General features: G+C 36.9%; 1 protein-coding gene across 1 annotated transcript; it reads right to left on the bottom strand.

Annotated features, from left to right (window-relative positions):
* Positions 1 to 3,033: 3,033 nt before the first annotated feature.
* LOC124394290 (olfactory receptor 52E8-like) lies at positions 3,034 to 7,298 on the bottom strand. Its single transcript, XM_046862434.1, is given in 5 exon segments — positions 3,034 to 3,147; positions 3,149 to 3,219; positions 3,222 to 3,419; positions 3,422 to 3,886; positions 7,256 to 7,298. Coding segments are annotated over 5 exon segments (891 nt in total).
* Between the last annotated feature and the right edge of the window lie 6,855 nt (positions 7,299 to 14,153).

Raw genomic sequence — 14,153 nt, 5'->3', positions numbered from 1 at the left:
ACCATTCATACTGTATCTCCATGGTCAATGATTCAATTCTAATTCAATGTTGTCCCCATCCATATGGGATTTCTTTGGGCTCTTAAACTTTCCAAAAAAATCTCTGCAGCTGCTTGATTGGGTGGGAATAAAAAAATAAAATATACATTAAAATGTTTCTTTAATTGGTTATTTTACTTTGTGTTTTAAAATCTCTCTCTCTCTTTCTCTCTCTCTCTCTCTCTCTCTATATATATATATATATATATATATATATATATATATATATATATATATATATATATATATATATATATATATATCAGAAAACACACTGGTCAAAATTAGAGAACAATGACTGTAGCATGGAAAAAGATTACAACAAAATTTTCTGAAGGTTACAACAGTCAGCAATTAGTAGGAAGTGTACAGGCCTCTGCTCTGAATGACTTCAGCACATCTGCGGCCACAGGACAGCACTAGTCTCTCACACTGCTCTGGTGTGATTTTGGTCCACTCTTCTTCCAGTCTCCTCCACAGTTCGGTGACTGTAGTGGGTTTCTTGGCCATAACTTTGTCGCCAAGGATTTTCCAGAGGTTCTCTATTGGGTTGAGATCAGGACTCTGGGCAGGCCATGTCATTATTTCAATGTTTTCAGTTTCAAGGAACTGCTTTACCCGTTTGCTGTGTGACATGGAGCGTTGTCCTGCATTAACACTGTGGGCTGATTGGGTGATGAATGCAGGAAGGAACCATATGTTGTTGAAGAAGGTTCTGATAAACATTTTCATTCACTCTGCCATGTAGCTGTATAAGAGGCCCAACTCCTGCTGCAGAAAACATGCCCCAAACCATGACACTTCCTCCTCCACTTTTCACTGACTTCTTTACACACTTTGGGTTTAGTCTTTCTTCAGTTTGTTGCCGAACATAATGTTTCCCATCGGACCCAAATAAATTAAACTTGCTTTCATCACTGAAGTGGACTTTGGACCAGTTCTCCTCTGTCCACACAACATGCTCCTCAGCAAAGCTTAGTCTAGCCTTTTGATTCTTTCTTCTAATAAGAGGTTTGGTCACTGCAGAGTGGGCTATTAGTCCAAATGCTCTTAAACGTCGAGACAGATCCTTAACCTGTTCAGCGCTGAACTGGTGAGCAATTCCAGCTGCAGTGTGGAAACGATTGCCAATTGAGATCCTCCGCAGTATCCTGTCCTCTCTTGTATTTGTCTTCCGTGGACGACCAGCCTTCTTGGCGGACTTGAATGAGTTTGTGATGTTGTAAAGAGACAATACAACATGGCCTTCATCTGGACAACCTGCTGCCAGAGGCTTTCAGTCACTTTAGAACGGCCCACCATCTTGCAGAGTCAGTGAAACTGGAAGTTAGGCTACCAGTTAAATATGGGTTGACAGATAATTAAGGAAATTAGCACCAGGTACCAGATTAACACCAATAACTGGGAGGTATCTGAAAGTGTTCTCTAATTTTGATCAGTGTGTTTTCTGCAAAATAATTTTTTTGGAAATGCCTTAGTTATTTTGTGGGAAAGGTGTACTGGTAGCATGGTATAGACAGGACAAAAAACTCCTTTAACTGTTGAGCAGTGAAGATGACATTATTTCAGAATTGTTCAATTGTTTATAAATTGTTCTCTAATTTAGATCGGCAGTATATATATATATATATATATATATATATATATATATATATATATATATATATATACTGCAGATCAATATATATATATATATATATATATATATATATATATATATATATATATATATATATATATATATATATATATATATATATATATATATATATATATATATATATATATATATATATATATATATATATATATATATATATATGACTAGAATTCAAATTATTTACAGCTTTGATAACACCAGTACAACACAGCGGGACACACACAATGAAGCATTGAACTTACTTAAATTTATTTACATCAAGCTTGATGCTGTGTGAATGGGTTACTTTTAACTTCATTTTACTGCCTAAAATCATTCAAGAAAGCTTGTGGTTCAATGTCACAATACAAAAGATATGTGATACATTATTCATTTGACTAGAGATACATGTCAGCTTTATAGTTACTTTAGTCACTACCTCAAGGATAATGAAAAGTTTAATTCTGTGAATATGATATGGATAAACCTAATTTGCCCATTGATCAGATAGGTGAAGTGCAACTATCGACAATTTTCATTTTTTAATTTGGGCTACATTTATATGCATTCATCTATGGCTACAGTGTTTCTGAAAACCATGATTTGTCCTTGAAAAGTCCATTTAGATTTTTGTTTGGAGAGTGGTCTGTAACATGCCATATATTACTTGTATTCCCTGACAAACATATTTTCTTTCAATGTAAAATTTTTTGTTAACAAATGAAAATGTTTGCAAGTCATAAAAGATATATAATAAATACACATAAATATAAAGTAATTTGTACTAAAACAGGATATGCATATAAACACTACATGCATAATTTAGCACTGACTGTGGATAATTCATACTTTTTTGTGTTTGTAAGAAAGTATGAAACTTTATATTTGGTGTAACTGTGCTTTGCAGTGCTCTATAAATATTTAATTCAAATTCCACCATTTAACTCAAATAATCAACTATAATCGGTGATATACTGTATGTTATTGCCCATGTTATTAGCTAAACTTCAATGAACAGAAAATAAAAGAGAAACCTTTTTTGTCAGTTATCAAATTAGATTATCACACAAATGTGTGAGCAGTTAGAATAGAAACATTGCAATTATCCATTCTGCACGTGTTCAGTCTATACATCCTACAAACATATATAGAAGGCAAAGAAATCCATAAGAATCACATTTCCAAACAATGGTTCATGCGAAAGGCAGTTAATATAATATTGTATTTTATTTAAATGTTTGTAATACATAAAAATAAAATCATAAAAAATGTAAAAAAAAAAAAAAAGAACCAATCTTATTATCTAAATAATAGTGAATTATACTAAAACTGCTCACTGATTGATTAATTTATTTTTATTTGGACTGTGACACTTTTTGTGGCTTAAAGATTTTCAGCAACTTCTCCTGCAGTTCCTCTGTCTTTAAACTATATATGATAGGATTTAACATGCCAGGCAGTGTGACACACACTGTCAAGGCTGTTGTGTAAAGATCCACTGACGGCATTAACCGCAAGTTTCCTAGTATGTAGGCTATAATAATAGGCATAAAATAAATGAGGACGAGGACCATGTGAGTAAGACAGGTGTTGAAGGCCTTCCAGCGTTGGGCTTTGGATGCAATTCGCAACACTGCTACCACCACTATTACATATGTGCAAACAATAAAAGTCAGAGGGCCAAGCAGAACAACTAATGTCTTAGTGGTTGCCAGACTTCTGTTATAAGAAATATCTCCCAGGCTAAGTTGAAAACATGACCATGTTCACAGCAACAGCCTGGCACTACCCTTGATCTACAGTAGGAGAGACGACTGGCCAAAACTACAGGGTAAATCTCAATCAGAAATAGCAAAAACCACAATCCAGCTATGATAAGCATCATCCTCAGATTAGTATTGATAGTAGGGTAGCGCAAAGGAAAGCAGATAGCAATCAGGCGATCATAAGCCAATAGGGCTAGTGAAAAGGATTCCATGTCACCAAAAAAGTGCATGAAAAACATCTGAGTGAAGCATGTCTCAAAACTGAGGTGATTAAGATTGAATACAAATGCAGGAACCATTTGAGGAATAATAACACTGTTTATAGAAATGTCAACTACTGCCAGGTTACACACCGCAAGAAATTTGGGGTTATGTAGACTAGAGTTCATCATGATCATAGTCAAGAGCATTAAATTACACAGTAAAGTAATCAGGTAGATAATTCCTAATGCCAGGATCAGGTAGTTCTTATTACCCAAAGAGTTAAAAGCAATTAAAAAAATCCATTATCAGATAAAACTGTTCCATTTGTGCTATTCATTTGAAATGCTTCTTTAAACCTGTAAAATGAAGAAGAACAAATGTTGTTGTATATAAGTACATGACATATGTTTCCAAAATTATGACAAAGCAAATAACAAAATGCTTACTATACTGCTCTTTTACATGCAATACCTAACAGAAGCTTGACATACAATCCAGTTAATACAATTAGCACACTCGACTGCTCTAAAAGACCTACAAAAATATCACAAATATAAAGACTCGACCAACATGTTATTGGCAAATTGGGATTAATTAGTCACTGTGTGTACAAACAGAGAAACAATTATCCTTGTAGTTGTTCAGCTAATTTTACTACACATTTCTCCTGAGCACCTAATTAAAGAAAAAGAACTTCACCATAAATAAGGTTAATTGTCTGTTTAGTGGTCATTAATTTTGACATATTTTTGAACCATTTAAAGAGTAGTTTTTATTTATTTATTTACTTGTTTATTTTTTTAATCATAATTATAACACTTTATTATTTATCTTAATAATAATTCATATAATATAAGTCACAAATAATTACTGGAAAATAATCATGTAAATAAATAATAATAATAATAATAATAATAATAATAATAATTGTAAAGTACTGTTTGATTTATAATTTATTATGTTAAAATGATCGAAGGCCAATAACAGTTCATTTACCACCTTAAATAGTGCTGTCTCTATTCTATGATAAGGCCTAAATCCTAACTGATGCATTTCAAAAATGTAAGATGTAAGCTATAACCTTTTCTAAAATTTTGGAAATAAAAGGCAGGTTATATATCGGCCTATTGTTGGACAGCTGACAAGGGTCAAGGTCAGGTTTCTTAATTAGGGGGTTGATAACTGCCAGTTTGAAGGATTTAGGTACATAACCACTGCTAATAGAATAGTTTTAAGTCATTCTCTGGAATAGGGGTAAAACTTTGTAATTGATTGTCTGTTATAATTACACTGCTGTCTACAGGGTTACTTATATAATAGTTTGGATTTATATTAACCTTCTGGATTTTTTGCCTGATGCTACCGTGCAAAATAAAAATCTAGGATTATGCTTGTTATTTTCTATGAGGGTGGAGAAATATGCTGATCCAGCAGCACTAACAGATTTTTTTATAACTCAGGAGGCTCTCCTTCCATGCTATTTGAAAAACTGTCAATTTGGTTTGACGCCATTTAAGTTTTAATTTCCAAGTGGTCTGTTTTGTGGTGCGCGTATGATCATTATATCACTGGGCTAATATTTCTCCCTGATAATTTTGGTTTTAAGGGGAGCTACATCAATTACAGTGTAACGAAGGTTGATTCTAGGTATTCAGTGGCCCAGTCAGGCTCTGCGGGGTCAGACGGAGATCTAATTAATAGACGGTTCCGGAAGATTATTGATAAAATGCGCTGCTGTAACTGACGTGAAAGTACGCTTAACACGGTAACGTGGCGAGATACTAATGCAATGACTGAGGCAGATTTTAAAAGAGATGAGGTAATGATCTGAAATAGCTTCAGACTGTGAAATTATGACAATTTATTTTTTATTTTTTAACCCAAATGTTAATAACAAATCAAGAGTGTGTCCACCACTATGACGGGGTCCTAAACCATTCTGATTAAATCCAACTGAATCTAGAATGGACACAACGGCTGCTCTTAAGAAGTCTTCCTGATTATCAAAATTAATATTAAAGTCAACAACAATTAATGCTTTGTCTAACAAGTAGCTAAATTTGAGATGAAATCTACAAATTCTATGAGAAAATCAGAGTAGGGCCCTGGGGGTCTATTAATAATAATTAATGGAATTGACTGACTAAACCTGCTTTTGGACACTAAATATTTTATGATGGTGTAAAGAACTTCAAATGTTTTACATTTACATGTTTAGTTTTTTGTGTGACGCTTAGATTATTATTTTAAATAGCTGCGACTCCGCCTCTTCTTCTATTTAGACGGAGCTGGTGTATGTAACTATACCCAGGAGGACTCGCTTCATTTAATGCTACATATTCATTCGGTTTAATCCACGTTTATGTCAAGCACATTATATTAAACTCCTGGTCGGTAATAATTTTGTTTATAGTCAGTGCTTTTCACATAAGAGATATAGTATTCAACAATCCTATCTTTAGATCAGAAGTGTTGGCTGTGCATTCAGTCCTATTTAATTTACAGTTAATCAGGTTACTTACACAGACTTTCTGTGAATTTCTACATTTTGGTTTTGCTCGGGGGACAGACATGGTCTCAATATGGTGGATCCTGAGTGACGACTCTGTGTAGCTAGCAGACAGTCGGTTTAGCCTGTCTGTATGCTCCCTGGCCTTGGCTCTGGACAGTCACTTGTTAACTAGTGCTGTTCTGAGATTATGACCTATACTACAAGAAGTTAGAGCAGCACCTTCCCAAATGGGATGGATACCGTCCCACCCTAACAGGCCAGCCTTGCCCTCAAAATTACTCCAATTATCTACAAAGCCCACATTGTTTTTGGAGCACCACTCGGACATCCAGCAGTTCAGCAACCATAACCTGCTGTAGGCTTCATCGACATGCCGCATTGGGATAGGGCCAGAGCATGTTACTGCATCGGACATTGCCTTTACTAATTTACACACCTCTATAATAATACTCTTAGTAACCTCTGACTACTGATGGCGTATATCATTAGCTCTTATGTGAAAAAACTATCTTAGAGAACCTGTGCTTTCCTAAAAACCTAAGCTGACCAGCTGGCTCCTGATATACACTTGACCTACACTGCTGGTGCCCCTAAAGGTCTAGCTAATTTTACGTACCTTAAAATAGAGTCACCTATAACCAGAGCTCTTTCAGGGGTATAGTTAAAAATTTACAGGCCCTCCAGTCTATACAAGACTGCCCTGTCACTGCTCTTTTCTCTGTGAAATTTTTCTGTGGATGAAAGAATTGTATCATGCAAAGCTAACAAGGGAATGACAATACATGAAATACAACTAAAAAATAAAAAAATAAATAAAAATAAAAATATTTTATAGACCCACCATGGCATTCCACCTTGATAGACCCATTAGGGGGCTGATCATTGTCTACCCAAGTGTGATAAAATATGTCCATTCACGCTCAATTTGCATACAACCTTTCTGAAAACAAAACATCAGTGTACTGTTTTATTTGAATATATGAAAAGAATGGTTATAATAATAATATAATAAAAACTTAGCAGAAGACACAGAACACAGATAATCATTTTAATTGTATTGAAATAAATAAGGTTGCACATTTAAAAATGCAAACAAGTATATAATAATAAAAAAAAACAATTCCTTTATAAAATTCATAACTGGCTGTGTCACATTTAGCAACAACTACAACCAAATGTTTAATACAACTAAATATCAGTCTTTCACATTGCTGCAGGAGTGACAGTGGAGAATTTCCAAGCATCAACTGCAACTGATCCTGCCACAGCATCTCAATGGTTTTTCACAAAGCTAATTGAAAAAAATAATAATTTTGTTAAATTTCCACTACTTCTACTTTTTTGTTAACTTTACCCTCTAAATGTATGACAAATTTAATGAGTTTGAATAACATAATCTTCATAGTCCTCTGGCAAAGCTCTGCAGCATACCTACTGTATGTGTAAGGAACCTTCAAGCCTTGTTCAAACTCACAATCCTGTTGACTTTGCAAACCTTGCAACACACCTTAATAGTGCTAGCCTTGAACTGAAGTTTCATCATAGGGGAATCTGTCTTGCACTTCACCAAGCTCATTACCATCCATGTCAGTGCTCTGCTATTGACAATGTCCCAGAAGTTGTACTACCTGCCTTCTAAGAACAGTTTGATGACATGTGCCCATATCTCTTTTGCCATGAGTCATTCCAACACTTACCACACAATGTAGCTGCTTTAAGCCAAATTCAGATGCCTTAACATGTTCTAGGACATTCAAAAGTGTGTGTCATCCTCATATGTATCCATCTCACCAAGGCACCTCTGCTGGAAAACAAACTTCTAATTTTCGTATCCTCTCCTTCTCACTCTACCAATGCCATTATGATATCATAAGGGCTATCTGAGAAACAGAGTAGCAGGAATTATTCAGATTTTTTCACAATGCATTTTATGCACAATGCACAGTGTGTATTCCATATTTTTGCATTCTACTACTACTACTACTACTACTACTACTACTACTACTGAAAACAAAAGTGTATTGTCTAACATAATTCAAAGGGTTTATTCTATTTTTCACTATTAGATTTATCTTTTCCAAAAATGGCTATTGTGTATACATTTAAGATTACGGCATTTGGCAAATACGGCATATGGCAAGTGTTTGGCAAAACCCAGAGTGTCTTACAAATGAGCAGTTGAGGGTTAAATGTCTTGCCCAAGGACCCTGCAATGATAGCTTAGGATGGGGATTTGAACTTATGACCTTCTGATCCAAGGTCCAATGACAATATTCATAAATTAGTAGGAGACATAGTTAAATATATGATTCTTTCATTTCACTCTTTGAAGAGAAAGGAGCATTTATTTGCCAAATATACATTGTTAGGAAGTGGGCCCTGCCCCTGGGGTCAGGGCATAGGGTCAGACATGATACAGTGCCCCTAGAGCAAAAGGCATAAGGCTCTTGCTCAAAGTAGCTTGAATTCCTGACCTTCAGAACATTACCTCTAAATGCAGTACCTTAACATTTGCACATACATATGCTCTTTGGAGTATATTTTAAACAATTCATTCTCACAGGAGTCATTATCATGGTTTACATCAATGGTGGCATGCTCAGGAGAGATGACAATGACACGTGACAATTGGATAAACATGCAACAATAATTAACCTAATTAACAACAAAAGTGTTATGGTGTTGCAGTACATAAAGGGGTTGTCAAGTAAGACTAACTTTTAACAAGTCTCCTGATAGAGGGTATACACACTGATGGTATCATTTTGTAGAAATAAAAACAATACAAAATAAATAATAATTAATGCCTAAGTTAGTGTGTGTAATGCTTTTTCTTATCATGTAATTTTCACTTTTATAATCGATCATAGATTTTTAATGAAATAAAGCTCAATAGAGAGGAGTATATAACTAGTCCATGTAAGTTATATTAAATGTATTAAATTCATCCATGTGTTAAATTGTACTAAAACTTGTCCCAATACATAACTTGTTTAATTTTCCTCTTCTTCTTTTTCTTCCGATCAGCAATCTGAAACTCTCAGAATATTCAACTCCTTTGAACTACTGTTTAACCCATTCAAACGGAGTGATTCAGCGAGAGGTCTGGCCTGGAGGTGGTCTGAGTACCCTTCGTTTGTGGATCCGTTTGTGGTTCAATATCTTCGTAATATGTGAAAGAATTAAGATCCCGGTCCGCTTTGCGTTTCGTTTTGACATGTGTACCTGGAGGCTTGCCATACCTGTAGCCAGTTTTAAGTCACTGCTGTAACAACAGAAAAATCATGGGGTTGTGTAGTCCTTAAAGAGTTGAGCACTTATTAAGTTTGGAAAGATGATAACATTAAATGGCAACTCTCCTCAACACACAAAAACATAAAAGTATTTCTTTTGTTTGCCCTAAAAAATTAAGGAAAGGGTTGAAGAGGACCAAAAAACAACACTGTTGTGTTTTCACATATCATTTATTTAAAAAAACAAAACAAAAAAACAGTTCACTTAAAGTGAACCAGAAAGGAAATCTTAATCCTTTTGGTGTTCACAATCTTGTGGAATCAAAAGAGAATCCAGTTCTGTTTTGAAGAGATCTCAGACCCTTTCTTGTTCACGCCACAACTTTATTCAATTCAAATCAATTCAATTCAATTCAATTCAACTCATTTTTATTTGTATAGCGCTTTTAACAATGAACATCGTCTCAAAGCGGCTTTACACAGAAAATGTGGTGATTAAAAGTGAATATGTTCTTTATAAGTAAGTTTGTCCCTGATGTCTCATCTAAACCAGGCGATATAGCTCAATTAACTCGAATAACTGAGTGTGTTAAGGAAATAAGAGATTGGATGACTCATAACTTTTTACTTTTAAATTCTGATAAGACTGAGATTTTGCTCATCGGCCCAAAAACTAGTATACAGACGCTCCAGCATCTCAACCTGCATTTAGACGGATGTTCTGTAACCACTAGTTCAACGGTAAAAGACCTGGGTGTTATTTTATACAGCGACCTGTCTTTTAAAAATCATATCAACCAAGTTACAAAAACAGCCTTCTTTCATCTTAGAAATATTTCTAAGTTAAGAAACATGTTGTCTATATCTGATGCAGAGAAGCTCGTCCATGCTCATGACCTCCAGAATAGACTACTGTAATGCATTACTAGGTGGATGTCCTGCATCATTAATAAACAAGCTTCAGTTAGTCCAGAATGCAGCAGCCAGAGTTCTTACAAGGTCAAGAAAATATGATCACATAACCCCAATCCTATCGTCCCTACATTGGCTTCCTGTTAAGTTTCGAATAGACTACAAACTATTACTTCTCACTTATAAAGCACTAAATGGTTTGGCTCCCATGTATCTATCCAGTCTTTTAACACGCTACAATCCGCCACGCCCCTGAGATCTCAAAACTCTGGGCTTCTAGTAGTTCCTAGAATAGCAAAGTCCACTAAAGGTGGTAGAGCATTTTCACATTTAGCTCCTAAACTCTGGAATAGTCTTCCTGACAGTGTTCGGGGCTCAGACACACTCACCCAGTTTAAGTGTAGATTAAAAACATATCTTTTTAGCAAAGCCTACACATAACACACATCACATATCATAACCTTGTGCTCCAGAACATCTGATCACATGCACATTATCAACTTGTGCTGTTAATATCATGAACAGCAGCTACGCTAATTCCTCTCCACTGCTTCTCTTTCTCTCCCCATCCCGAGACACCCTGAGGTTTGGCCAGCTCCAGTCACCTCCCACCTCGTGATGATTACGGACCTTTGAAGAAGTAGATGCCGAACTCACAAACATCCCGAACCATCTAGAGACGTACCAGTGCCATTTGGATCCCGCTACATGTGTGGAGTTTTGACATTGGACCTCCTGGAGTGTTTAAAGGCTCTGGCATGGAGAAGCTGATGCTGGATCTGTGGTGATCACAAATGCTGAGCTCATAAAACTCGGAGCTACTAACCATATAGACTGTATAAGACTGCAGAAAGAACATCACTTATAATCTTATACTCCAGTAATCATGTTAGTTCTCACTGTCCAGTGTTCTGTATTGTTAAAAGATTTATGATCAAACTCTTGATGTCACCCAGATGAGGATGGGTTCCCCTTTTGAGTCTGGTTCCTCTCAAGGTTTCTTCCTCATAACATCTAAGGGAGTTTTTCCTTGCCACAGTCGCCACGGCTTGCTCATCAGGGACAAATTCACACCATTCACCATCACTGTTGATTTGTGTAAAGCTGCTTTGAGACAATGTCTGTTGTGAAAAGCGCTATACAAATAAACTTGACTTGACTTGACATGAGGTAGCCGGTGGCAACTGTGGCAAAGAAAAACTCCCCGAGATGGCATAAGGAAGAAACCTTGAGAGGAACCAGACTCAAGAGGGAACCCATCCTCATCTGGGTTGCACCGAATGTCCATTTATAGCAGATATACGATGTTGTGCGGTACAGTGAAGATAATCAGAAGCGGAAAGAAGTCCTGAGTCAATGTAGCAGGCAGTTGACATTAGCTACAGTCCAATCCATCCTCAAAGTGCCCGTTCTTAGTCCGGAATTTCATTGAACCACCCAAGGCGTTGATGAGAAACTGTCTGCACAGAGTGGCCTCCAATCGAAGAGAACAATATCCAGAGGCAGGCCTGGACGAAGTGGAAAGAGCCACGAAGGGGAGAGGGGCAGGAACAGTGGTCACTAAAACCTCAGAAGCATGTTTAACTCGACCGAGAGAGAGAGAGAGAGAGAGAGAGAGAAGAGGGGTGAAAGGAGGAGAAGGATATGGATTATTATGTGTCTTTATTGTTGTATGAAGGTTAATGTCACTGTGCAGTTTGGACTCCTGCAAGACTCGCTATAGCAGCATAGCTAAAAGGAAGAACCAGAAGGTAACACAGACATGAGGGATTTCTGGGATAAGAGATGACCCACCACACCACCGTCAACAAACCTGAGTGAATGTTTGAAAGTGAGGTGACGACAGCATACAAATATCCCAGTTCACCAAACACTCTATATCCATGCTCCCTCCAGATCTGCACCTTTACCTAAGAAAAAAAAATCTACTGATAAAAGGCTTGACTAAATAAATATGTTTTCAACCTCAACTTGAACACTGAGAGTGTGTCTGATTCCCAAACACTGATTGGAAGGCTGTTCCATAACTGTGGGGCTTTATAAGAGAAATACCTGCCCCCTGCATTTTCATTATTTGAGGTACCAACAAGTAGCCTGCACCTTTTGATCTAAGTAGGCATGGAGGACCATACTGGTACAGAAATTCACTCAGATACTGCGGTGCGAGACCGTTAAGTGCTTTACACGTCAGTAGTAGTATTTTATAATCATTGTGAGATTTGATTGGAAGCCAGTGTAGACTGATTAAAACAGGGGTGATGTGGTCATATTTTCTAGATCTAGTGAGGACTTTTGCTGCTGCATTCTGAACCAACTGAAGCTTATTTATGCACTTACTCGAACACCCAGACAGTAAAGCGTTACAGTAGTCTAATCTAGATGTAACAAAAACATAAACAAATTTTTCTGCATTCTGTAACGACATCATATTTCTAATTTTAGCTAAGGTGAAAGTCTAAGGTGAAAGAAGGCAATCCTGGTAATATTATTCATGTGAGCCTCAAGGAAAGACTAGGGTCAATAATAACACCAAGGACTTTGACAGTTGTACTGGCTGAAACAGAAACACCATCAAATATAAGTGCTTTCGGCTTTTCCCATTAGGGGTCGCCACAGCCACTATCTCAATAGCCCCTTCTCACTTTGTCCCCAAAACGTCGTACATGCCCTCTAATAACTCGTTTCTAATCCTGTCCATCCTCGTCACTCCCAATTAAAATCTCAGCATCTTCAGCTCTTCTACCTCCAGCTCCACCTTCTGTCTTTTACTCAATGCCACTGTTTCTAAACCATACAACATCGCAGGTCTCACCACAGTGTGTGTGTGTGTGTGTGTGTGTGCCAAGATAAATTGAGAGAGAGAGAGAGAGAGAGAGAGAGAGAGAGACCTGCAGATTGTAGTCTGTGGCAGACATTTGTAGATGCAATATCTTCTGGGGAATGGAGCTCATTGTGTGATATGACCTGACTGACAGATTCATAATAATGCAATAGTGCCATCTGGTGTCAAGAGAACAATTATGAACTGCCATTTTAGTTGGGTGCCAGTCAATATTAAAGCTGAAACTGTGATCTATCTGTTGATCCAATGTATAGTCTTTAGCTTTTTACTTACTAATGCCCTGTGCTTACAGTATGTGATGGTCCCATGAGATAAAGGAAAAAATGTTGTCTGTTTATCAGTGTATGAACATCACCACAGCAAAGAAAAAAGCAATTTAATTAAAGTGTATGCTATGGGCTTTATATTATAAAGGAACCTAATTATTTGCGTCCTAATTTGTGACACTTATTTGTGTCCTTATTTGTACCTAATGGAAGGGAGGCACTTGCCAGTGCACTCTTAGTGCCGGTCCCAAGCCCGGATAAATGGGGAGGGTTGCGTTAGGAAGGGCATCCAGGGCAAAACATTTGCCAAATCAAATATGCGAATCAAAAATAAGAATTTCATACCGGATCGGTCGAGGCACAGGTTAACAATGACCGCCACAGGTATCATTAGCCGACAGGGTACCGATGGAAATTGGGCTACTGTTGGCCGAAGGAGGAGAAGGAGAGGAGGAAGACGTCTACAGAGACAGCAGATAAAGGAGAAGTGTAGGAGAGTGGAGGTTTGGGTTGGTACTTTAAATGTTGGTACTATGACTGGTAAAGGGAGAGAGATATGATGGAGAGGAGAAAGGTAGATATGTTGTGTGTTCAGGAGACCAAGTGGAAAGGGAGTAAGGCCAGGAACATTGGAGGTGGGTTTAAACTGTTTTATCATGATGTGGATGGAAAGAGAAATGGTGTAGGGGTGATTCTGAAGATAGAGTACAGTAAAAGTGTAGCGGGGGTGAAGAGAGTTT

This window comes from Silurus meridionalis, chromosome 12 (genome assembly GCF_014805685.1).
Source record: "Silurus meridionalis isolate SWU-2019-XX chromosome 12, ASM1480568v1, whole genome shotgun sequence".
In the NCBI taxonomy this organism is placed as follows: domain Eukaryota; kingdom Metazoa; phylum Chordata; class Actinopteri; order Siluriformes; family Siluridae; genus Silurus; species Silurus meridionalis.
This window is presented reverse-complemented; position numbering and strand designations above follow the sequence as displayed.